At 37.8% G+C, this 25,877-nt stretch overlaps 2 protein-coding genes across 3 annotated transcripts in view; one reads left to right on the top strand and one right to left on the bottom strand.

Annotated features, from left to right (window-relative positions):
• Positions 1-2,058: 2,058 nt before the first annotated feature.
• riok2 (RIO kinase 2) lies at positions 2,059-16,548 on the bottom strand. Of its 2 annotated transcripts, XM_012962646.3 has the most exons (11): positions 16,395-16,548; positions 15,401-15,539; positions 14,391-14,507; positions 13,908-14,083; positions 11,233-11,321; positions 10,631-10,822; positions 10,049-10,141; positions 8,208-8,539; positions 8,003-8,129; positions 6,736-6,832; positions 2,059-3,288 (listed from the first exon to the last, which is right to left on the bottom strand). In XM_012962646.3, the coding sequence occupies exons 1-11, from the start codon at positions 16,458-16,460 to the stop codon at positions 3,127-3,129; spliced, it is 1,590 nt and encodes a 529-aa protein (XP_012818100.1). In that variant the 5' UTR covers positions 16,461-16,548; the 3' UTR covers positions 2,059-3,126.
• The window catches only part of LOC100497254, a 47,694-nt gene continuing 38,290 nt past the window's right edge, over positions 16,474-25,877 (top strand). The window contains exons 1-2 of the mRNA XM_012968072.3: positions 16,474-16,544; positions 21,606-21,652. Of these exons, the coding sequence (XP_012823526.1) occupies positions 21,614-21,652 (39 nt within the window). The 5' untranslated portion in view covers positions 16,474-16,544; positions 21,606-21,613. The remainder of the gene's footprint in view (positions 16,545-21,605; positions 21,653-25,877) is intronic.

Raw genomic sequence — 25,877 nt, 5'->3', positions numbered from 1 at the left:
TGGATTGATAGCACATGTGGAATCTATACGTAGAATTTAAGGCTTTTCTTGAGATTTTTAAGATTATGCAGCATTATTACAGAATTCCCGCTGGAGCACTATTTAATTCCATTTTGTTCACAACCGCGGATTTATTGCAGGTGTTTTTGCACAAGTCATTACCCATATACACATACAATGCTGAATTTCACATTGCTATTTTGTTGTTATTGTACGTTGTGTTATTACATGCAGCAATATGCATGATGAAGCTCAGATGAAGGTGATGTGGGGGTGGTTTGTGGGAGACAATAACAAATCATGGGGAATTTAGAAATAGTTTGGCCGACATACATGTGTAAAAATGGTTGAGCGTTTTTTCCACGCCCCATTACAAGTTTGTAATAATGTGCAGATCAAAACGTCATGTGTGACATAGCCTTTAGTAACTATCAGGGAAATGTACCAAGGCCATATTTCTACATTTGCCCCTTCTCGTTTTTTACTTTCAATTTAACAAGGGCAAAAAAAACTCTAAGGGGCAGATTTATCAAAATGTAAGTTTAGAGCTTAATACATAAAAAGCCACCTATGTTCTATTCTTTCCTACGGAATTTTTAAAAGTGCATTTAATATTTTGAACGAGATAATGTCATAACATTGTAACTTAGGGTGAAAAAAAGACACACGTCCATCAAATTTAAACTTTAATAGCTCTATAAAATCTGCCATTCACGGGCAAATTTAAGCTGCTGATTTGAGTGCTTTAGATCGAATCAGCATCTTATCTGTCAGTGTATGGGGCCGCCGACTGATCTGGGCTAAAATTGGGCAGGTGTCTATCGTGTAGGTTTGATTTTCCTGTCAGATCAGCTCATTGATGCGGTCCTCGGGCACCTATGCCCACCAATTCGATCATAATATTGCCAACCTAAGGTGGGCATATTGGGAAAAGGTCAGTTGAGTAGATCTGAACGTGCTTAGCCACCATAACTGCTAGCTGATCCAGAAGGCAAACATCATCTTCTGAAGCTTCAACAATTTGTCTCACAGGGAGAAAAGTTATATTCCTGACACCAAGATGGCAATCAGACCAGTCCCTACTATGAGCTATCTTCCATAACCCTGTACTTCAACAGAGTTCAAAAAAATTATATGCTATTTTTACATGAAACCAGCATTCCATTCAGCTTACAGCCATTTCAGCATTAAAATGACAAAGATATTTCAGTTTTTGCAAACCCCCCCCCCCCCAAAATGTAATATCTATTTCCCAAAATAACAAATTTCTTTGATTCCAGTGGAGTCACTGAAGATCTGAGATGAAACTTCCACTGATTCAAGTCGGTTATATCATAACATTTAAAAACTGGATGTTGGAGTTGCAAAATCTAAGTTCACGTGACATTGATCAGCAAATCATTCATAAATCAAGAGCAAACTTGAATAGCTAATGCCTGGTACTGTATCATTTCTGTAAATAGCTAATAAGAGAATGACTACAAGTAACTTTATGGCAAGCCCAAACATCTAGAAATCCAGAGAAATATCTTGCTAGAAGTGTCTCTGCCTTTGTATTTAGGACTCTGTACACAGTATATGGGCTGGATATTTTGAATTCTATTTAATTAACAAAATACTTGAGTGTAATTCTATCCTTTCCCACCAGCACAGAGAAATGACACAAGGCTGATGCTGTCTTCTGTTCCCGCTGGTTTGTGCTTTTTAGTAAAGAAGAATGTATATCCTTTGAAAATAATCTTCAGCATTATGACTCTGTCCTTCGGAGTCATTAAATGGATCAATACTTGCGATCTGGTCTAGATAAAATGCAAAGCTTATTTCCTGGTGTCAATGACAACAATCTAAACCAGATTATTATGAAATGTAATAGACATCCATTATATTTGGCTGCCTAACAGGCCTGAGAATGAAAACTTTTGTTCTCAAAAAGAAAACAAGACCCCACAATGTTAGTTTAAACTTGGGCCAAAGCCAACTAAATTATAAATATGAAAAGTGAAATCATTTCATAGAAAATGTACATTCTTCTGAGCAAAAATTTGTCTCCACTTGGTAAAAAAAAATCTATGGGAGTTTGTTTTGTTTATAATGGTAAAAATGCTTGAGAATAAAAAGAAAGCAAAATTCTTCTGTCCGTTCGGCTTTGTGTAAGGGACACTTTGACTTCTCGCCGGGGGTCATTTATAAAATTCGTACAGCGCAGAATTATTGGCACAGTAATCATATTTGCCCTGCCTGTGTTTAGATGTATAAAGCTGGACAAGACTGGTGAATTTAATGTGCAAACACAATTGCACATTTTTCTTCCTTATGCAAATATCATTAAACGATTTTTAATTATGGCATATTCGCAAATGGTGAATATTTATGCACACAATCTTCAGAGTTAAGCCACAACTTTGGTGGCTGAAAAAAATATTCACTGGTACTGTCCTTGGCCCCTAACAGGTAATAAGCAGGAACAACTACAAGGCAGCGGGTTCAATTGTCTTGGAAAGTGTCACAGGCAAACTATTGATGCTATCAATGCTAATAATATAAATATAGATATTATTGCATTTACAGCTCTACAAATTACCTAAAACAGAAACACATTTCATTTGCTTATTTGTGCATAAGGCAGCTGCCTTTGAGCACTTTATTATCAGGGGTTTCTCCATGGATTGGTAATTAAATTTATCAGTTGCTTTGATATTATTTGAGTCCAGAAGTGACAGGAAGTACTAAAGAGAAACTGGATTCATATTCTTGTTTAGTGCTAGAGATAACAAAAAACAGATATTTCTAAATTAAAACAGGCAAAATTATGTACAGCACAAGCCCTATTTATTCAGCTGTATACTGTGCCTTTAAAAGAAGTGAAAGCCTGCAGCAGACATAGGAATATACATTCTTGTATTTTCTTAAAACATTTACAAAAGAAGTAATAAAGGACTTTTATGTGTTTAGTGTGATAAACTATTACTAAGGTACTAATGTAGAAATGGTTACATCTGCATATATAAATATCACTGGAAACCTATGACCTTATATAAACATATGAAAGCATATAAGAAACTATACCATAAAATATTTTATTGCACAGCATCACTGCACACATGCAAAGTGTTGACTTTCCTGCAGTTATCCCCAAAAACTTGCAGCATCTACACTCCATTTAATGTTGTACATATTGTCCCTGCGCTGTTTCGTATTCACATTTGCTTCTCCTTTTTGAAGCCGTCTTCGAATAGAGGCCTTCTGCTGCTTCGTTAACTGTCGCTTCACCTTCTGTTTTATCATTTCCTTTAAAAATAAATAAATAAAATAAATAAACATGGCATTCAATTCTGAATTAATAGTTTCAAAGTGACATCACATACTGCCTATCATTAGGGTTTGAAGCCAAACTGGATAATTTAAAGTGATGGATAGGTTTTTCCCCTACACAGAAATCAGCCAGCTGAGACAATTTAAAAGAGCTAGTAAGTAAGGCTAATCTCCCATGGGAAGACTAGTCGCCTGCGGTTAGACTCAGCTACAGGAGGAAACTTTGAGAAACTTTGGAAAAGCAATGTGTATGCCTTTCCACCAGAGATTAAACAGCCAGTGGAAAGCCATTTCAGGGAGTTTAGCCGCCCGTGGTAGCTGAGATTAACTGTGGCTGACTAATCTCCCCATGGGACATTAGCCTAAAGGTCTCCCAGATTTTTCTAAACTTTGTCAAATTTACAGAAATCACTTTAATGAATAAAGCAGCTCATTTAGCCAACAGATAAAGACTACATCCAACTAATCTATCACTATGGTTGGAGTGAAAGATAGAAACCAATGGTATAGATACTTTCTCTAGTGTTACTGTTTTCTTTAGTATTATCATGTGGCTGCCACCATGACTACTAGGCTGTACCCTCGCAGAACTCTACAAAACTATGGACCCCCAGGCTGTTCTGAATATCAAACCCAAACTGAAGAAGTTAGGAATCGCTAATGACTGTTCAGCTGGAACTCAATACCTTACCCTGAAAAACCAATGGTTCAATCAAAATGGATTTGTATACAGAGAAACCAAACCAGGTGGCATTCAATGTGTCCCTACCTCAGTGGGCAAAACTGCAATGTTCCCAAAAAGGTTAAAGAGAAAGCCAGATACAAATACCCAAACAAAAAGTAATTCCCTTGACTTTTATAGAAGGCAAACACTATTACAGTTTGGGTGATTCTTTGTCTCTATTTGCCCACTTGAGCACATGGCAAATGTTCTTGTTGATATATCTAGGTACTACTTTAGTTCAACTTATGAAAAAAAGAGAGAAGATATTTAGGTCTATGTGAAATGATCACATTGGACTAGCTGATTACTAAGGTTTCTAGCGCCACCTGGTGGCTTTGAGTAGAAGCAGCTTATCTTCCCAACAGCATTAAAAATTAGGAAATAAAAACGAGAAAAACACGTAAAAAGATATATCAGCTTCAATAGAATAGGTTAAAAAAAAAAAAAAAAGTAATTGCCTCTCATATGAAGCAGTGAATTGAAGGCTTATACAGACTAAGCCTGGGATTCATCAAACTCTAATTTCCCTTCTAGAAAAGGATTTGCTGTGGAGGTCAGAATTAATCACTGGAATATTGCTCTGTGTAGTGGATAATGCATCGAAAATGAGCTGGTCTTCCCTGAGATTACAAAAATTAATTAGTGCTGCACTTAACATAAGTTTCGTTCTGACAAATCAAGCAACTTTCCCCAAATATAATGCAGACACACAGTTACCTATACTAGTGCTCAAAATTAGTAGCAACATGCCCAATTTATTACAGTTATAGAATTTATATTAAAAAAATAATTTTTTATGGTTATGGAAATAATAGCATGTGTAGGAATGCGTATTCCATAATTCTGTGAACACTGCACTTGCAATACTGACTTGCCTTTTAGTAGTTTGGGATGTTCCTTACCACGGATTTATTTAAACATATGCATTCTATGAAAAGTAAGCTGTAGTCTAACACAGGAAGTCAGGTATGTGATCATGTCAAGAAGTTAGTCCACACTTGAATCATAGTGCCCTAAACAGACAACCCCCCCCCCCCCTTTGCCCCAAACTGCACAAAACGGACACCTCAGAATGGCCCTGCTTCCACGTACCTGAACTGAAAGGGTTGTGTCTGCCTTGTCTGCAAAAGAGGACCATTTGCTCTGGAAGCCTATCTGTTCCTTGTTTCCAGTCTGCATGCTCCTGGTCAGACATTACTGCCAGAAAGCCAGGGACAACTGTTGTGCAGCTCTGCCATTTCAGTTTAGGTACAGGGTCATTCTGGGGTGTGTTGTGTGTGGTGCAGTTAGGTAGAGGGGCTGTGCAGATGCACTGATTAAAATATGGCTTTACTACTCCTTTAATCCCCCTAAAATCATATATATGTATGTTGTATAAGTAACTTAATCTCTTGTAATTATATGTCATTATATTTTTTATACATATGTTAAAGCTATATGAAAGATTGAACTTTATGAATATTCGATACAGCTTTCCAGTGCCAGAAGAAATCTATTTTATCTAGCTTTTGCTATTAACATGAATTATGGCTCCTGGACAATCCCTGGATTCACTCAGCTAAAATTTGATTTCAGAAATAATATAATGCAAAAGGGTTTTCATTAAAAGATAAATATAAATCTTAAAGTTGGGACACAGAAAGGTTTTTTTTTACTTGAAATACATTCAGATTTATGACCATCCATATGTCTTTGCAAGCTAACATTTTGCTTTTTACAATTGGTTTTGGAATCCATTCAAAAGCTTTTCCATGGTAGCCTTATCACACGAAACATAAATGTATAATAATCTGAAATATAATTATATCAAAACTGATATATTTAAAACATACTAAGGATAAATCAAATTCTATTGTTAGGAAAGCCTGGTGAATTGCAGAGTGGTCCCTGAGTACTGTTGTGGCTACAATGCCAAGTTGGCCATAAGCTTTTTTGTAACTGTTTATTACTATCAAACCTTTCCTGACAGTGATAAAGTATTTAATGAATCAACACACAAAGAAGATGTGAGCGTCAACTGGCTGGAACGGCATCAATTTATTGAGCAGTCCAAACCCATTCAGTTCAATAGAGTGGTAGCATTTATCGCTGCTCTGCTGCCGCACTGATAACAATCACCTTTCAGGAGAATCAGATCATGCCCCCTTTTGCTGGCTTATAATATGTGGATTAGCATTCTATTAATGATCCCTGAGAACAATGCACTTTCAATGTAGTCAAAACAAAGCAAGAGAAGAATAACCTATATTATACTTTTAACCATCATGCAAAGGGAAAATAAAATAAAAAATGCAAACATAGTAACACTTTAAGAATTGTTTAAGTATACAAAATATAATAAATACAGGTATAGGACCCGTTATCCAGAATGCTTGGGACCAAGGGTATTTCGGATAAGGGGTCTTTCAGTAATTTGGATCTCCATACCTTAAGTCTACTAAGAAATCAATAAAACATTAAACGCAACAGGATTATTTTGCATCCAATAAGGATTCATTATATCTTAGTTGGGATCAAGTACAAGGTGCTGTTTTATTACTACAGAGAAAAGGGAAATCAATTTTAATTTTATTAATTAATTCTTAATTATTTGATTAAAATGGAGTCTATGGCAGACAGGCTTTCAGTTATTCTGAACTTTCTGGATAACAGATCCCATACCTGTAACAGGCTCATAACACTGTTAATCAAGCACTTACCGGTGGAATTGTAGAGCAGCTACCGACGGTGCCTACAGAAGTCACGCTTGTAGTTCTTGTTCTGTGCTCATTTACATGAGCCAGACTTTCTTCATCTCTAACAACAAAAAGGTTAAATATTTAAGTGAAGTCAGTACTTCAAGACACTATGAAAACCCATTGTCTAAGTCAGTGCTGTCCAACTTCTGTGGTACCGAGGGCCGGAATTTTTCCGGCCAACATGGTGGAGGGCCGATAATGGAAGCCAGTTTTGACCACTTGACCACCCGTGTTATCACATGACCATACCCATATTAATGGTGGTAGTACAGCAAAAACCTGCCATACTCTGCCTTCCCTACCCTGCCTGTGTGTGTGCCATACTCTACCTGCCCTATGCTGCCTTTGTGTGCCATAATCTGCCTGCCCTACCCTGTGTGTGCGCCATACTCTGCCTTCCCTACCCTGCCTGTGTGTGCCATACTCTACCTGCCCTACCCTGCCTGTCCTACCCTGTCTGTCCTGTGCTGCCTTTTTGTGCCATACTCTGCCTGCCCTACCCTGCCTGTGTGTACCATACTCTGCCCTATGCTGCCTGTGTGTATGACACACACAGGCAGTATAGGGCAGGCAGAGTATGGAACACACAGGCACCATACAGTGACACAATGCTGGCACTGCTCCTACAGTCTGCACAATAACTATATATTAAAAAACTTTTTAATTGCAGTATATGCTCTTTTTATAGTATGAACACCACAGGGGATTACATTTTTAAACAATACAGGGGGTTACAGCCTGAATCTGAGGTGTGAACCATGCAGGGGGCCAGTTAATCTCAGTACTGATACCATTTAAATCTTACATAAAGTTAAGCCATCAAAGCAGCCAGACAGGTGGGGGGCCACACAGAGGGGGGGTTGCGGCCCGCCAGTTGGACAGCACTGGTCTAAGTTAATAATAGTGCATCACTTTTATTGTTCACTTGTGCATTAGTGCAACCAAACATTTGTTTTGGTTATTTTATCTGCACTACATCAGTAACGGCATTAGGCTTATTACAAAGTCCATATTGCTTCATATTCACTTAAGAGGCAGTTATTGGCTTGAAGATACAGTAATGAGCATTTTGGACCAAGAACTGCCTGGAGCAGCTATGTCAGTTGTTTATAACTAAAGCAGCTACTGCCTGGGGCTAACAATGTAAATGGGCACAAATGACATTATATAAATATTTCCCATGCTGACAGGTATAAAGCTGATATAACAATCTGTTGCTGTTTCCTACCTGAATGGTTTATATTCTTTATTAGATTCAGACAGGTTAACAAGCTCAGGGCATTCATCTTGGCATTCATCAGAGTCTTGGTCTCCAAGTTGATCATCCCCATCTTTCTGACATTTGTCACCTCTCTCTGAAATTGTATTTGTATCTATCAGTCTTTCATCCTCAAGTGGAAAGCAGCATGGGATACCAGTAGTTTGATATTCACCTGGATGCCCTTCAAGCTCTGCCAATGCTTTAGTAAATTCTGCCATGTCTAAGCTTTGAAGACTCCCACTCTCATCTGCTGTATCTTTCACAGAGTCTTCCCAAGACAGGCTGGATGGAGCATCTAAAGTGCCTGTTGCACTACTGACACTCTTAGCTTTCTCTCCTTCCTCCTCAGTTGGCTGCTTGCAGGATGTTTCACCATCATCATCATCATCATCATCATCATCATCATCATCACTGGGTCCTGTTGGCTGTAGAAGCTCATCATCTTCTTGCATCTCTTTAGTGTAGCCACTAACTGCAATTTCCACATCCAGAGAACATTCCTTCCTTAAAAACAAAAAGCAACAGATCAGTCAAAATTAGGCAACTTCACCAGCAAAATGCGTCTGTGAAAATGTGGATAAAGCTATGCTAGCATCAAAATAAAATGTGGTCTTCTGTGCCTAAAAACTGCTTGTTTTTTTAGTACAATGAAGAAGTAAAAAGATGATTATTACTTGTAACAACTAATATAATTTATTCCTGCTTGTTCTGGGTAGCTTAGTCCCTTAGTTATAGTATGTGATTATGTTTACATCCTTCCTGTGAAAAACATATTATCTTAGTATTAGAACTTAATGCAACCTTCCCTCACTATGCAGCATTAGTGGAAGCTACCATATCACTTTCCTACTCCAAAAGTACTCTCATCAGACAAGAGAAAACATGCAATCTCATTTACAGACTTTAACCAGTGCAGTGTAGTAATCTGTTATTTATATACCACCAACATATTCCATAATGCATTCTTACTACCTTACTACTATGTATGAGAAAGCCCAGATGAAGCTCAACAAAAGCAATAACAATAAACAGACATTGAAGACAGGCAGCTCTAAGCTAGAATGCCAACACAGGCAGGTGTACAGGCCTATGAACAGAGTTTCTGAGAGGTGGAACAGTTTAGATGTTAATATGAAAAATAGCCGTTTGCCACAAAAATGCTTTATTTCTATTCTAATCCCAACAACTGTATATCATAGAAAAAACCCTAATACAACATTTACAGAATGGAGAATTCCAGTAGGATTTTAACTAAGATATTGGAATGCTTATAAATTACATGAGAATATCCTAGACTGACTCCAAAAAGCTATTGAAAACCACATCACATTGAATACAGAAATGGAGAATTACTTCTTGTATCTATCTACTCACTGTTTGAAGTTTAAATATATACCCATATTAAAACTTAAGTTCACTTTTAAATTTACATTTTACTCTCAGAAATTATTTAGTTGGCTCCATTTTATTTTTTTGAAAGCTTTGTATTATCTTTTTAAGTTATTTAATGTCATCTAACTTCTTATTCTATCACTTTCACATTTTGCAGTTTAAAATTATATATTGTTGTTGGTATCACTGACTCTGTCAAACAAAAGACTGATCACCTCTTTTTATTGCTTATATTTCTTTAGAGGCCCTCTCATATCCACCTTTAATTTTGATATGCAAACCACTGTCTGGTTGCTAAGGTGAGTGGCTAGCAGATATCCAATGGAATTCTAGACTGCAGATATTTATAAATCACTCAAAAAAGACCATACATAGAAAATGAACACCAGCTGCAAGTTGTTTTACAATTAGATTGTCATTAAAAAACTCCACCTATGTGGCACACATATGAGCTAAAAAAAAAAAATGCTTAGAGTAACCCCTGTGCTTTAATGTATTATAGCAAACTGCACAATATATTTTGGGGGATGTGCTCCTTTCAACAGAACTCCTCTTCTTCAACATGGAAGTCATGTTTCTTTCTAAACACAGCTACAGCGACATGAGCCAATTTATACTCACTGGATATCCTTAAAGGTGGGGTATAGTTCACTCTCATAGTTAAACCGCTTCAGAAAGAAATCTCTGATACATTTAACATCCCTGTTGAAATACCTAAAAAAAACACAGAAAAAAACCTTAAAAAGTTAATTATGTAATTCCTGGAAGACACTAACAATTATTATTTTTAAATAGCCATAACTGTTCTGCTGCAGTAACTTTATACAAAGATGAAACAGTGACCTCTACTGACCAACTGAAAAATGGCTAGTTGGTTGCTTGGTTTTATTTAGCAAAAAAGCCCTGCAAATAACAATACCGCCTTCTAAATCCAAAGTCAGTATAATGTTCCTCTAAAAAAATACTAAAATACAAGCTGCACCAATATAAAAGTAGCTTTAAAATATTTGAAATCAGTTAACAAAATATAAGTTGAAACTAGACATAAGAATATGTGAGGTTAATGTCACTTAGTAAGGCTGCTGTATATAAAATCTAATACAGCAGTTTTATGAATATAAATGACACTGCAGGAATGCCCAAAACCTAAATATAATATATATAAGAATATTTTAAGCATATTGCAAAGAACAGAAAACTGACCACTCAGCATTTGCATGTGATGTGGACACCATTTGTGGGAAATCTATCATTGTTACATGATCCTCTTCATCTAGCATCAAATTAAACTCATTGAAGTCCCCATGGATCAAACCGTGATTGGCAAGTTTGACAATGAGATCCATTAATTCACTGTACAAAGAAGCTGGATCTTCAATGTGTCGGACTTGGCATCTGCAAGAAGAAAAAACAAAAAAAAAAAATAATAATCGAAAGGAGACTGCATCAATAAACAATAAAATTAATTCCTATCATATATAGTTGCACATGATAAGTGCAAAACAAGATGCCATCCTCTTGGAGGATGTGAATTGACTTTTTAGCTGAAGTTCAGGCAATGTGTGTGGTGCAATCTAACACTGTCAGCACCTCAAAATACACCACTCATACATTAAAATAAAGTGGTGGTAGCATCATGCTTTGAGACTGTTACAGCCATAAGGGCTGGGCAAAATGTTAAATAGCAGCAAGCATTTAGCCCCATGAGTGCAAGGAAAAACTCCAACAGAACCTGTTTTAGTCTGAAATTGAGTAAAAAAATGTACCTTCAGACCAAAATTATTTTAATGTATAAATATACTTACAATGGATAGCCATTAATTAGTTCCATAACAACTGCATGCCTGTTGTAGTCATGTGGCTTGGGGACAGGGAATCCTCTATCATACAATGCCTGAGGAAAAGAAATAAAGTGTTGAAAAAACATAAGCTCAAATGTTTTTTTTTATATACATTTATTACACCCAGAAGCCAAGCTTAACTCATATTTGTTGCAGTGGAACTATGGTTGCGTAGCTCATTAAAGTGATACTGACACGAAAAAACTACTCTTCAAAATATGAATGTACATTAAAAGTTCCCTATAGGTCATGTTAATAATTTTTCAGCGATAGGGCTGCTTTTGTAAGTAATTGTTACTTAAATTGCATAAACCTGACTGTTTTGCCAACCTGACTGTTCCTTCTCAGCCTGACAGTTATAGCTTCCAATGCTCAACGGTCTATTGATGCACAAATATGGCAGCCTCCTCATAAAGGGAACATCGGGGGATAAGAAGAGAAATGTAAAAGAATCAGGCAAATACTTTTAAGTCAAAATTATAAAGCTCATGCAAAGACAGTGTTATAATAGATTAAAAAAATATTTAATTTCTGGTGTCAGTATCTCTTTAAGCAATGTTTTCTAGATCTGTAACCTGGTTATGAACTAGATGAGGCCTAACAGAAAGAATTTTAAAACCACTGACGTAGCGATTTTCATAGTTTTTGTAACCATGAATATTTAATCCTTTGTAAGCCAGAACACCTTGATCTGGCAACACACAGCATGGCAGAGATCAAATTTTAAACTGGAAATGTAGATTCTACAGCCCTAGAATGATAAAATTCTAGGTCTTTGGCATAGATATTATGTTCCCTAACATTTAAAGGGTCAACCAGCATCCCCAGTAATGACAAAAAGTACAACTGGAATCTCTTTGTCGAGATATAGCAACCTTGCAAATTGTCTACTACTTCACAGAACATATTCTTCTGGAGACAAATACTCAGCACCCCTACAGAAGCAAAGTATGTATGCATCCAAATACTGTATATAGGATTTGATATCATATCATCACTTGGAAAGAATATATGCAACCATAATAAGAGAAATGTAAAAGCAATTAATATATAAGCATTGGGAAAGTGGCATAAGAATATGACATATAGCAAAAACAGCTACAATTGTCCAGCTTTTGAGGCAGGTTCCTCGCTAAATGTACAACTGATCATAAATTCAGTAGCAGCAAAGTCTACAGATATTAGACAGCCTGAGTTTATGTAGCTAAATACAACAAAAAGGGACTTCTGTTCAGATTCAAAGTTTATTTATGTTCTAGCCTCTGTTTGTACAATGTTATGTTAGAAATGCACTCAACTGCGTGATGAACAAATTCCATCGCACTAAATCAGGAAAGGTTACAGCTGCTGCAAAGTCTTTTGGGAATGATAGTCATCAATCATCTTACTGCCTTACATTCCCACTTGAAGAACAATAACAAGAAATTGTATATTTAGACAGCAAAATATGAGGGCTATTGATACTTATATATGAACAATTTATAACCGAATCAAAGAGCTGCCATTCTGTATCTAAATGTGATAGTACAAACGTCTGATACAAAATCCTAAGGGAATAGATATTTCTCTGGTGTTTTTCATATTAATGTTACTAGAAAACAGCTGCATTCTGAAAATATTATGGGCCATGTGAAATTATTTTGTAGCTAATCTTTTTCAAAAACACAATGAAGGTCATTAAAGGGCACGTATATCCACCAATTACTTAATGTAAAATCGCTTAGTACTCCTCTGAGCACATCTGCATTTTTTTTCTTTTAGATTCCATATTAGCAATGGTTTACTGCCAATATAATGAATGTTTAACAGAGTCCTCTCCACCCTGACAGAAGAGCATGATATGAATTTACTGATGCACTTCTTGCAGAACAAAAGAAGGAGCTCCTGTTTGGAATCACAAGTTTATTTTGTACATTTTTATGTCATGACATCTACTGTGGCCAGGGCTTGATTAGAAAGGTTGCCAATGATGTCTTGTTCAATAATGTGCCAGTATGCCTAATAATATTGAGCATACAGTTTTCATCTGTTATCACTCCTCTGTACACCCTATATGGTAGGACAAATCTGATGCTAAGAGGAAGGTAGATCTTTAAAAGGCAACTGAATTCTGAAAATGAAATAGCAAAAGGTGCTCAGGCATACAATAGTTCCAAAACACTTTCACTATTCACTAACTCTTTTACTATTAGGTCGTCCTTACATCTATTAGTAGTCCAAAAGCAAAAATGATTTTGCTCTTGCACAACCAGCAGAAACCATCCAGATTTTTACCTTCCTCCTTCAGAAAATGATTTGGAAAATGTACCAATTCCCTGAATGCTTTGTTGGAATTTCAGAGGAGATCTATGGTAAACAGAAAGTGTTTGTTGTACAGCACATTCTAGCTTGGGACCTGAGACTATGCAACGGGTCAAAGGGTCTAGTGTGCCACAGCCCTAAACATGCAATTAAATAAACATTACCCACTATCAAGAAATGACAACATACTAGGGTATAAGCTAGCATTCAAGAAACAGGTCTATTCCATATACTGTAGTTGTAGAACACATGGAGTAAACAATTAATTAGTATTGACACATAAACATTCTAAATACTATTATGTGCCTGTAGTTAATTCCTTAGGATCAGTCAGTTACCTTCATATATGCAAATTCTTTCATTGCAGCCAAACGGGACAAGTAAAGCCAAGACATCTTGTGTCTGTGCTTGTGATAATCGCGCTTGTTTTTAAGGTTACGAAAAGATGTTCTTCCCAGTCGATGCAGTTTTAGTGCCAGTTGGTTCTCATCTTCATTCGCGACAATATAAATATCTATAGTTGGCAAAGTGAAAAGAGGTAAAGTGTGTTTAGGAAGAGAATACAGCACATCTTTGATGCATTCTGGTACATATACAAAAATAAAGCTTGCTAAAAAGTATATAGATCTGATTAGTTCAACATTTTCCACCAATTAAAATATATATCATGCCTATCTTGTAAACACTGTCCTGTGTCTGAGTTTCTTTTCCACTGCATTCTGTATTCTGTATAGGAAGTATCTGCAATTCATAGTCTATGTTTTATAAAAAATAATGTTCTCTAGAGGCAGAAATGTAGTGAAGTATAGTGAACATTTTACCTGACTCTTTGCCAACGCCCATCTGGTTTCCAACCGAAGTCACAACTTCACGAGAAGACAAGGTCTTTAATGCCAAATAGTCGTAGCCACCATAAATTAATCGGTAACCCTGTACGGCTTTAAAAAAGAAATGAAAAAAATCAGAGGATAAGAGTGCTCTGCCCATAGACATAATTAAGAATTGTGGGTGTAGGGCCCATGTAACATCATCATACACTGATAACAGTGTTATACATTTCGCCCCACCCCAAAGACCCTCAGTGCATTATAAAGTCAGGAAAGAGATCAATGCCTCCAGCATCAGGCCAATATCTGTTTTTCTAAACAGTCTGATAATTTTTTTGCTGTGGGTGGTCATTAAAATGTATTTATTATTAACAATCTAAAGGTAAAAAAAACAGTAATTATGCAATGGAGATACCCTTCCCTCCCTAACATTCTGCAGACGGCTGGTGGATGGAGCTCTTCCCCTCATTAAATTAACTTACGAAACAAGGGGTGCATATGACAAGTTTGATAAGATCTGGGGAAACTGGTGCAACCAAGATAACTTGGACACATAGCTCACCCTCTTATATTGAGTGTGACTGACTTGACAGAACTAAACAGTCACCTATATAATGACAACTGTAATGCCTAGCGATAGTATCCTTGCTTGTTTTGTGATGTTGTAAAATCAAAAAATGTATCTTTAAAAAAAGAAAAAAAACAATCTAAAAGTAATAAATGCCATCATATCATATCAGTTAATCATTTTTGTAACCATAATAGTGTAATAAGAACAAGCTACATGTTGACAGATTGCTGAGAAATATTAACTGCCATCAGTGTTTCAGCTGAAGCAAAACACTAATCTACCTTGCTATGTATACACCCCCAGAACCAAAAGCTTTGCAGCAGAACAAGCAGTAAGACTGCTGTGGGCTGTCGGGATGAAAGTGATCTGACTAGATTTGTATGTAATTAAGCAAAAAGAGATAAAATACCGGAACATTATTTAGATAACTCACTTTTGGTCCGCTCGTATGCAATGAGTTTGTGCTTCACCAGTTCACGTAAAATTTTATTGCATCCTCCATGTTTCAGGCTTGCTATGGAGGCTATTAAACTTGCTGGAACTATCTCATGGTTCTTCATACCCATTTCAACCTGGAGATAGAGGAAGACGTTTAGGACAAGAAATGTAAACACCAATATTGGTATGTGTGACAATAATTGAAAAGATTTGCTGATCTCGTACACATTTAACAGAAGACCTCAAAAGAGCTTAAATTAAAAATGCGTTCAGACCATTATATTCATTAGAAGAAAAAAATAGGATTTAAACACATCAAACATATAATATATTATTACCCTTATATGCTGGATTCTGAACAGATTCCAGTTGGGTTACTCCAACAAACAAGGTAAGTCTGTAAGGTTATGATTAAGGGTTCTTCCCGAAACACATCAGGCTGATTGTATCCCAGCAGCTATTTATGTTTTTTACATTTAATGGAATAAAGAACACTTTTTTTTTTAGAGTAAGGAGTGGAACCTTTTTACTTTTTTCCATGGATTTGGTCCAAATCGCCCAAACTAAATGATATTATCAGCCCATTTGTGGAAAGTGCTGGCGAGTTGCAGCCCAACAAAAGCTGCAGTGCCAAAGGTTTAATATGCCTTATGTATATACAGTGAAAGTATTATTTACCGACCGGCCCCTATGGGTTCCAGGGCACTGCCCTATCTGACAACCCTAGTCCCGCACCTGAACACAAAGCGTGGGGGCGAGCCCCTACTGTTACTAAACTACACTTTCAACTATCCAGCTAAACCCTGCACCTTATACGCTTCATACACAATAATAAGTGCTATTCCAAAACATGAGCCAAGTGCCATGCAGACACCATGTACGCGGCCATGTACCCCTCCACATGCGCAACCTCAGGCTCTTATTATCATTAAAACCCATCATTTATTAGTTGTACAGTGACTGCAGCTTCCCACACGGCCCGTACCTACCGCAGTTAAGACACGAAAATCTTCTCTTGACAAATATCGCAACAAAAGTACATTGAGCTTCCCCATGCTGACAGCCTGGCTTCTGTGGAACGCATACTACACACGTGCATGCGGCTCACAGAGAGACTTCTACGTCATCACGCTGTTGCCGTAAGGTCCTAACAGTGTAGTTTAAATTATTTTGTGTTCTAGTGCATCCTTTGATTTTGTCATTCAAATCGGGTCTTAAAATACATATATAAGGTATAAGAGTTTGTAGGAAAATTGTAGTAGCGTGAAACTAGAATTCCTATTAAGAAGCTGAGTTTGAGTTTGTTTTATCTCCCATTCTGGTCCTTGCTGCCTAGGTGAGCATAGGAAAGTTTGAAGGGGGCGGGAAGGGAGCAACGAAGAGGCAGAGGTGAGAGTCAGGTACATGGCAATTCTGATATAATGTAATAAAACACGTAAAATGTCAGTACCTCCTTAAATGATTTTAACGGTGTGTTATATTTTCAGCGACTTCATACATCTTACTGCATATCATTTTGTTCAACCCATTTGTCCTACAGTTCATGTAGAATTCCAACTCCTCAGAGGATGACGGGAAATGTAGTCCAGGGCAAAGAGGGAATTTGTCCAGTATGCTAGGAGCTCCTTTATTGGCAAATTGATCAAATGTGCTGTGCAGTCTGTCATTTACTTATATGGAATTCTCCTGTTAGTGGTGGTGACAGGTAGATCCCATGTAACTCAGTGACAGGCCACATTAGCACAGAATTATGTCTTGTGTGCCTTAGGCATTAGGGGCTACCGCCTCAGATGTTGCACTCCCATAGGAAATGTAACTTTATTGCTTTATAATAAGAGAATAACTGTAGTTTGGAACAACTGCTTTTCTAGCTATTGTTAGAATATATAGAAACTTCCCATAAGAGTGTCCAGATGCGTGTGGACAGAATTGGGGGTCCTGTTATCTGCTCCCCTCCAAAGCTGCTTCTTGGGTGCCTGTTTCAAATTACTGCCATGAATCTACATTTTCGGCAATGCTGGGTCAGCAACAGCTAAAAGTAAAGATTCTATACAACACCATTGCATTATTGCAGGGGTCCCCAACATTTTTAACCTGTGAGCAACATTTAAATATAAAAAAGTTGGGGAGTCACACAAGCATTAAAAAAATGTTCCATAAAAGGCTGTAATCTGTATTTTGTAGCCCCTATGTGGATTGGCAGACAACAGGAGATTGTTTTTGCTAGTACCATGGTCTAAAACCATCTCCTAAACTTGCCTCCAAGTTAGAAATTCAAGAATAAAACTCTGCTTTGAGGCCACTGGGAGCAACATCAAAGGGGGTGGTGACCAACATGTTGCTCCTGAGCCACTGGTTGGGGATCCCTGCATTATAGTATGAATGTGTTTCACTAAATAAAATTATACAGTTCTGGCAAATAGCAAGGAGATTTAGGGCTCTGGTACACGGGGAGATTAGTCGCCCGCGGCAAAACTCCCTGCTCGCGGGCGACTAATCTCCCCAAGTTGCCTTCCCTCTGCCATCCCACCGGCGAACATGTAAGTCGCCGGCGGGATGGCAGACGCGGCGAGGCGATTTCGGGAAATCGCCGAAAAAGACTTGCGAGGCTTTTTCGGCGATTTGCGCAAAATCGCGCCACCGCGTCTGCCATCCTGCCGGCGACTTACATGTTCGCCGGTGGGATGGCAGAGGGAAGGCAACTCGGGGAGATTAGTCGCCCGCGAGCAGGGAGTTTTGCCGCGGGCGACTAATCTCCCCGTGTACCAGAGCCCTTAAGTGCCATTGTTGTTGCTCATTGTGTTTGTGGAACATGTTATTAGAGGATAAAAGATTACAGGTCAAAAAACAATTGTTTCTTGCTGTTGGCATATTTCTAAAGCACTGTATATATGAAGTGCTTGTTTTCATTTTGAAATCCAGTGTTGCACAACAAAGGGAAATAAATGTGAATTGACATTGTTGTGTTACAAATGACAACGAGCACATTCTGTCTTTTTAAGTTCTAGCAGTACTTAGCAGATATCAAGAATAATGAGCAAATACCTTCTCTTTCATACTGCTTTGTAGTACTGATTAATATACAGTATATATATAAATAAATACAAACAAAAGAGCCCTGAATATTCTTTAAATAACAGGTATGGGGTCTGTTATCCAGGAACCCGTTATCCAGAAAGCTCAGAATTATGGGAGGCCATCTCCTATATACTTCAATTTAATTAAATCAACTTTTAATTAAATTCAACATTTTTAATTTTTTTTCTTTGTAATAATAAATAAGTACAGGTATGGGACCTGTTATCCAGAATGCTTGGGCTTTCCGGATAACAATTTGTTTTCATAATTTGGATCTCCATACTTTGTCTGCTCAAAATTATTTAAACAATGATTAACTTCAATAGGATTGTTTTACCACCAATAAGGATTAATTATATCTTAGTTAGGATCAAGTACAAGGTTTTTGTGTTGTTATTACAGAGATATGGGCAATATGTTTAAGGGCTCTGGCAGATGGGGAGATTAGTCGCCCGCGACAAATCTCCCTGTTTGCGGGCGACTAATCTCCCCGAGTTGCCATCCCACCGGCGAAAATGTAAGTCGCCGGTGGGATGGCAACTCGAGGAGATTAGTCGCCCGCGAACAAGGAGATTTGTCGCAGGCGACTAATCTCCCCGTCTGCCAGAGCCCTTAATTTTGAACTATTTCATTAAAATGGAGTCTATGGCAGATGACCTTCCCGTAATTAAGAATCTTCTGGATAATTGCTTCCGGGTAACAGATTCCATACCTGTATCTTGTACTTGATCCCAGCTTAGATATATTTAATCTGTATTGAAGGTAAAAACATCCTACTTGGTTCAATTAATGTTTAAATAATTTTTTAGTAGAATTAGGAGAAGGTTTATTAAAATGCGATTAGAGCTAACCAACAAAATATTTTCCCACTTTCTATTCATTCCTATGGGATTCTTAGAAATGTATTTATCAATGGGTGAAAGTTACCAATCAATAAATTAAAAAGAGTATTTAATAAATACACTTTTAAAAATCCCGTAGATGGGTGTTTTTATGTTCTGAGCTTTTTTTCACATTTTGATAAATCTGCCCCTTAATGTATGGTGATACAAAGACCTGGAAAACCCCAGGTCTCGAGCATTCTGGATAACAGGTCCCATACCTGTATATAATTATAAATTGTGCTTAGTGACATCATCATTGATAATATAAAACAGAGGATATTAGAAGTCACCTTGGTTTTTATTGGCTTAACAATAACCTAATAAAACAATATGTTTGCGTTGCCAGTGGTTCTTCCCTTCTCAATAAAAATAAAATGTTAACAAATAAAGTCACTCCATGGCCTGTATAAAAGAACACAACCTTAAGCCTTATGTATTTTACAGTGGTGTGAAAAACTATTTGCCCCCTTCCTGATTTCTTATTCTTTTGCATGTTTGTCACACAAAATGTTTCTGATCATCAAACACATTTAACTATTAGTCAAAGATAACACAAGTAAACACAAAATGCAGTTTTTAAATGAGGGTTTTTATTATTTAGGGAGAAAAAAAATCCAAACCTACATGGCCCTGTGTGAAAAAGTAATTGCCCCCTGAACCTAATAACTGGTTGGGCCACCCTAAGCAGCAATAACTGCAATCAAGCGTTTGCGATAACTTGCAACAAGTCTTTTACAGCGCTCTGGAGGAATTTTGGCCCACTCATCTTTGCAGAATTGTTGTAATTCAGCTTTATTTGAGGGTTTTCTAGCATGAACCGCCTTTTTAAGGTCATGCCACAACATCTCAATAGGATTCAGGTCAGGACTTTGACTAGGCCACTCCAAAGTCTTCATTTTGTTTTTCTTCAGCCATTCAGAGGTGGATTTGCTGGTGTGTTTTGGGTCATTGTCCTGCTGCAGCACCCAAGATCGCTTCAGCTTGAGTTGACAAACAGATGGCCGGACATTCTCCTTCAGGATTTTTTGGTAGACAGTAGAATTCATGGTTCCATCTATCACAGCAAGCCTTCCAGGTCCTGAAGCAGCAAAACAACCCCAGACCATCACACTACCGCCACCATATTTTACTGTTGGTATGATGTTCTTTTTCTGAAATGCTGTGTTACTTTTACGCCAGATATAACGGGACACGCACCTTCCAAAAAGTTCAACTTTTGTCTCGTCGGTCCACAAGATATTTTCCCAAAAGTCTTGGCAATCATTGAGATGTTTTTTAGCAAAATTGAGACGAGCCTTAATGTTCTTTTTGCTTAAAAGTGGTTTGCGCCTTGGAAATCTGCCATGCAGGCCGTTTTTGCCCAGTCTCTTTCTTATGGTGGAGTCGTGAACACTGACCTTAATTGAGGCAAGTGAGGCCTGCAGTTCTTTAGATGTTGTCCTGGGGTCTTTTGTGGCCTCTCGGATGAGTTGTCTCTGCGCTCTTGGGGTAATTTTGGTCGGCCGGCCACTCCTGGGAAGGTTCACCACTGTTCCATGTTTTTGCCATTTGTGGATAATGGCTCTCACTGTGGTTCGCTGGAGTCCCAAAGCTTTAGAAATGGCTTTATAACCTTTACCAGACTGATAGATCTCAATTACTTTTGTTCTCATTTGTTCCTCAATTTCTTTGGATCTTGGCATGATGTCTAGCTTTTGAGGTGCTTTTGGTCTACTTCTCTGTGTCAGGTAGCTCCTATTTAAGTGATTTCTTGATTGAAACAGGTGTGGCAGTAATCAGGCCTGAGGGTGACTACAGAAATTGATATTGAAATTGAAAATTGAAATTGATAAACCACAGATAAGTTATTTTTAACAAGGGGGGCAATCACTTTTTCACACAGGGCCATGTAGATTTGGAGTTTTTTTTCTCCCTTAATAACGTAAACCTTCATTTAAAAACTGCATTTTGTGTTCAATTATGTTATCTTTGACTAATAGTTAACGGTTTTTGATGAGCAGAAACATTTAAGTGTGACAAACATGCAAAAGAATAAGAAATCAGGAAGGGGGCAAATAGTTTTTCACACCACTGTATATTGTCCTGAAACTTGAGTGACTTGTAATATTCTTTTATTTTGCAATAGGATGCACATTATTCTCTATGTATATGTGCTAACAGCATACATTTCCAACTGATTTTATTTAGAGAAACGTCTTAATCCATATTTCTTAAATCGCTCTCTGTTTTGTTCAACAGGCAAGAAAATGTCTACATCACGATCCAACTCATTGGAGTTTACACAAGTATGTAATGTTTGTGTCATTTCTAAGAGTATTGTTAAGTGATTAATAGTCAATATGATGACAATTTGTTCTGTTCTGACTGCATTATACCTGTGTGAGAGAATTTGGCCATGCACACACCAGCACATACTGCAGATGCTTATATATGTAAAGTTATGTGCCTTTGAAAAGTTCCATTTCAGTTACAATTTATCCAAAAACTTCATACTATCACTAGCCAGCCATTCAATTTCTGATTTATACTTTCCCCAGTTATTCAGGAAAGTTGGTGGCACATTTAGAACTTTGCACTGTAGGATGCCAGTCAAGGTAACGCAAGTATTCTTAACCTAGTGCAAGAGTAGAGACACTTTTCAATACCCACATCCCACTATGATTCTGGGGTAGTACAACTGGGACATACCCACAGATTATTTATAACCCAGGCATACACAAAAGAGGATCAGTGATAAAAAAAAAAAAAAAAAAAAAATTACCTTGCCTTTGATTATTTTCACTTTGTTTTTAACCATTCGCATATTACAGTTGGGAACCATATAACTTTTCCAGTGTACCCGAATATACTGTACTGCATTATATACTTACCTATATATACAGTATATTTACTGACATTTAAGACTGACTTTTTTCTTCCATCTAGAGGAAGGTGGGTTTTTTTGGAGTAGGAATGCCCTAAGTGATTGCTTTCTTTCTTGCTAACTTACAGCCAACCAGGTGCATTCAGGTCTCCACATATACAGGGTGAAAAGACAGTGCTACTGATTCAATGTTTTAGGGGACATTTACTGATATGTCTGGGGTCATAGGAAGATTTTGAAGTCTGACTCTTGGCTAAAGGAGTTAGAAAGGTTGAGATAGGCACAGGGTCTGCATATGAAGAATATATTGTACTTTTCTAGTGTTATTTTATCAGACCATTATAAAGACGACAGAGCGGTAGGCTATATATTTTATATACTCTGCACATGCCCTTTACTACCAGGTTTAAGAATGCCATGCTGGCTTTTAAGCTTTCCCTTAACTTTTTATAAAGTGCTTCAAAATCTATTTTTGTTGTCATCTCTATTCTCTTATCACTTGGCCAACTTAGTTATGTTATGAATCACTGATTCTTGACCTTTTTTAATATGTGGCCCTCAAAAGCCTATTGGTACATTTAATGGGGCAGTTCACCTTTAGGTTAACATTTAGTATATTACAGAATGTCTTCCTCTTAGAAACTTTTTAATTGGTCTTTTCTTTCTATTCAGGCCCTCCCCTATTTACCTTCTTATTCAAACCACTGCTTGGTTAATAGGGTAAATTGGACCCCATCAACCAGATAACTGTTCACATTACAAAATAGAGAGCTTCTGAGCAAAAAGCTAAATCTGTCTCGATGTAAAATGCGCCTTTTCGCTTTCAAATAAAATACCCCCACTGCTACACACCAGCTTATTTATATAACACACCAATTTTACCAGTGCCGGGCAATAGTATATGTATTTTAATTACTTTTTTTTGTGTTGTTTTCTTTAAGGCGTTGCAGTAGACAAGTTTTGTTATAGTTTTTTTGTATATAGTTTCTGGTGTCTGTTTTGCACATTTTTAAATTCGTTTTTTATTATTTTGTGCTGTGTTTTATTTCTGGTTGTTTTGTTACAGCAGATTTGATGATATTAATTATAAACATTCTTAATCTTAAGAGTCTTAATGGTTCATTGACTAAAAGAGGCAAACGGATACCAGTTGTGTTTATTGAATGGTAAAAGTCCCAGTGTTAGGGCTCATACACACATGCGTTTTGCTCTGTGTATGAGCACATACTCAGGCAATTCACCTTGTTAAATAGGTAGCCTGTATGTGAATTTCTGCTTAGCCCGTCGTCTGTATTTCTGATCATTCTTATTAAATTCAATGTATAAAACATTCAGCAAAATATTATCCAGCAACGAGGATAAACTTCTATTACAGATAATAAAATGGTTCAGTCCAGTATGAAATGTGTGGTTTGTTCCAATTTGGCTCTGTTTATTTCAATACACCAGACTCTAATGCCAAACCAGTTGTGAATTTCCTATTTAATTTGGTCAACACGGCTAACTATCATTTGCTATAATTTTTTGCCACTTGTTTTATAAACAAAAGAACTGACAAAGCACAGCTAACCCATCTCTTTACCCCCATTGCTTTCCTTTCCTCTGCCAAGTGTACAGTTCAGTGTTCGGTCACCTGTATCTGTTGTTTTAGCACATTTTAAAATAGTTCTCAGCACCCGTCTTGTTCTCTGCTGCTTATTTTTAAGCTTCAAACATTGCCTGGCTCATTATTCCGTAAGGAGGTTAAGGCCTTCTCGTCAGACCGGAACTGCTCACTAATTAGAGTGCTGCACTTGGCACTGAATGTGTCATGCTTGCAAGCTTTCCTACTGTGATCATTTCTATTCATTCTGTCTTATTAGAATTGTACAATAGACGTGAATGTCACTGGGCACCCACCGTAAAGCCCCAAGTAATCTCCTAGCTGCCTTTTTATTTCAGCTTTATGCAAATACAGATCCTTAGCCCAAAGAGAAAGCCTATTTTACTCTATGTAAGAGAAAATATGCGAGTGGTATTGTAAGGGACTTTTTATGATTTACATTTCAGTGCAGCCCCTAGTGTTTTAAATTGTTTGCTTTCATCTTTGTAAGACAATTTAGTTTTATTAAACAGACAGGATTTTAGCCAGGACAATAATTTTGGTGTTAAAATGTCGGTCTGCACAAACCAAAATTACTGCATACAGATATTAAATATATACATGTAGTGTATAATGAACTCTGGAAATAGTGAAAAATAGGGCTCCGTATACGGTTCTTTTCTGAAATATGAGAATCTTCTGCTTCTTTGCATTTGTACCTTGAACTTTAAAAAAAAATAGTTTATTAAATTTTTAAGTTATTTGATTAAAATGGAGTCTGTGGGAGATGGCCCACCCATAGGGGCACATTTACTAAGACACGAATTCGAATCCGAATTGGAAAAATCCGATTGGAAAACGAACATTTTGCGATTTTTTCGGCGCCTTTACGACTTTTTCGGAAATTGTCGCAACTTTTTCGTTACCAATACGATTTGCGCGAAAAAACGCGAGTTTTTTGTAGCCATTGTGATGCACTCGTATCTTGTCGCGACTTTTTCGTATTGAGCGCTCGTAAGCGGCGGGCGAAACTTTCAGACTTAGCATGATTTTGGAAGCCTCCCATAGGACTCAATGGCACCCTGCAGCTCCAACCTGGCCCAAGAAAAGTCTCCCATAGGGCTCAATGGCACTCTGCAGCTCCAACCTGGCCCAAGGAAAGTCTCCCATAGGGCTCAATGGCACTCTGCAGCTCTAACCTGGCCCAAGGAAAGTCTCCCATAGGGCTCAATGGCACTCTGCAGCTCCAACCCGGCCCAAGGAAAGTCTCCCATAGGGCTCAATGGCACTCTGCAGCTCCAACCTGGCCCAAGGAAAGTCTCCCATAGGACTCAATGGCACTCTGCAGCTCCAACCTGGCCCAAGGAAAGTCTCCCATAGGGCTCAATGGCACTCTGCAGCTCCAACCTGGCCCAAGGAAAGTCTCCCATAGGGCTCAATGGCACTCTGCAGCTCCAACCTGGCCCAAGGAAAGTCTCCCATAGGGCTCAATGGCACTCTGCAGCTCCAACCTGGCCCAAGGAAAGTCTCCCATAGGGCTCAATGGCACTCTGCAGCTCCAACCTGGCCCAAGGAAAGTCTCCCATAGGGCTCAATGGCACTCTGCAGCTCCAACCTGGCCCAAGGAAAGTCTCCCATAGGGCTCAATGGCACTCTGCAGCTCCAACCTGGCCCAAGGAAAGTCACCATACTGAAGCTTGAATGAATCCAAATCTTTCGTACTCGGCACGAAGGCTACGAAAAAGTCGCGACAAAATACGAGCGCATCGTAACGGCTAGGAAAAACTCGTGTTTTTTCGCGCAAATCGTATTGGTAACGAAAAAGTCGCGACAATTTTCCTAAAAAAGCGCCAAATACCGATCATTACGAAAAAAACGCAATCGGACGCATTCTGCCGGTTCGTGAGTAAGTAAATGGGCACCATAGTTTTGGATAATGCATTCCATATCTGCATTTTTCACCTAAATAACTGTTTGTATCTGGCAGTGAGCTTGCACTAGGGAAACCGTCCCCTCTTTCCAGACACATAGTTGAATAAACAGGAAAGCAAATAATTTAGAAAGT

This window comes from Xenopus tropicalis, chromosome 1, assembly GCF_000004195.4.
Source record: "Xenopus tropicalis strain Nigerian chromosome 1, UCB_Xtro_10.0, whole genome shotgun sequence".
NCBI classification, from domain to species: domain Eukaryota; kingdom Metazoa; phylum Chordata; class Amphibia; order Anura; family Pipidae; genus Xenopus; species Xenopus tropicalis.
The sequence above is the reverse complement of the archived record's forward strand: the minus strand, read 5'-3'. Positions and strand labels throughout refer to the sequence as shown.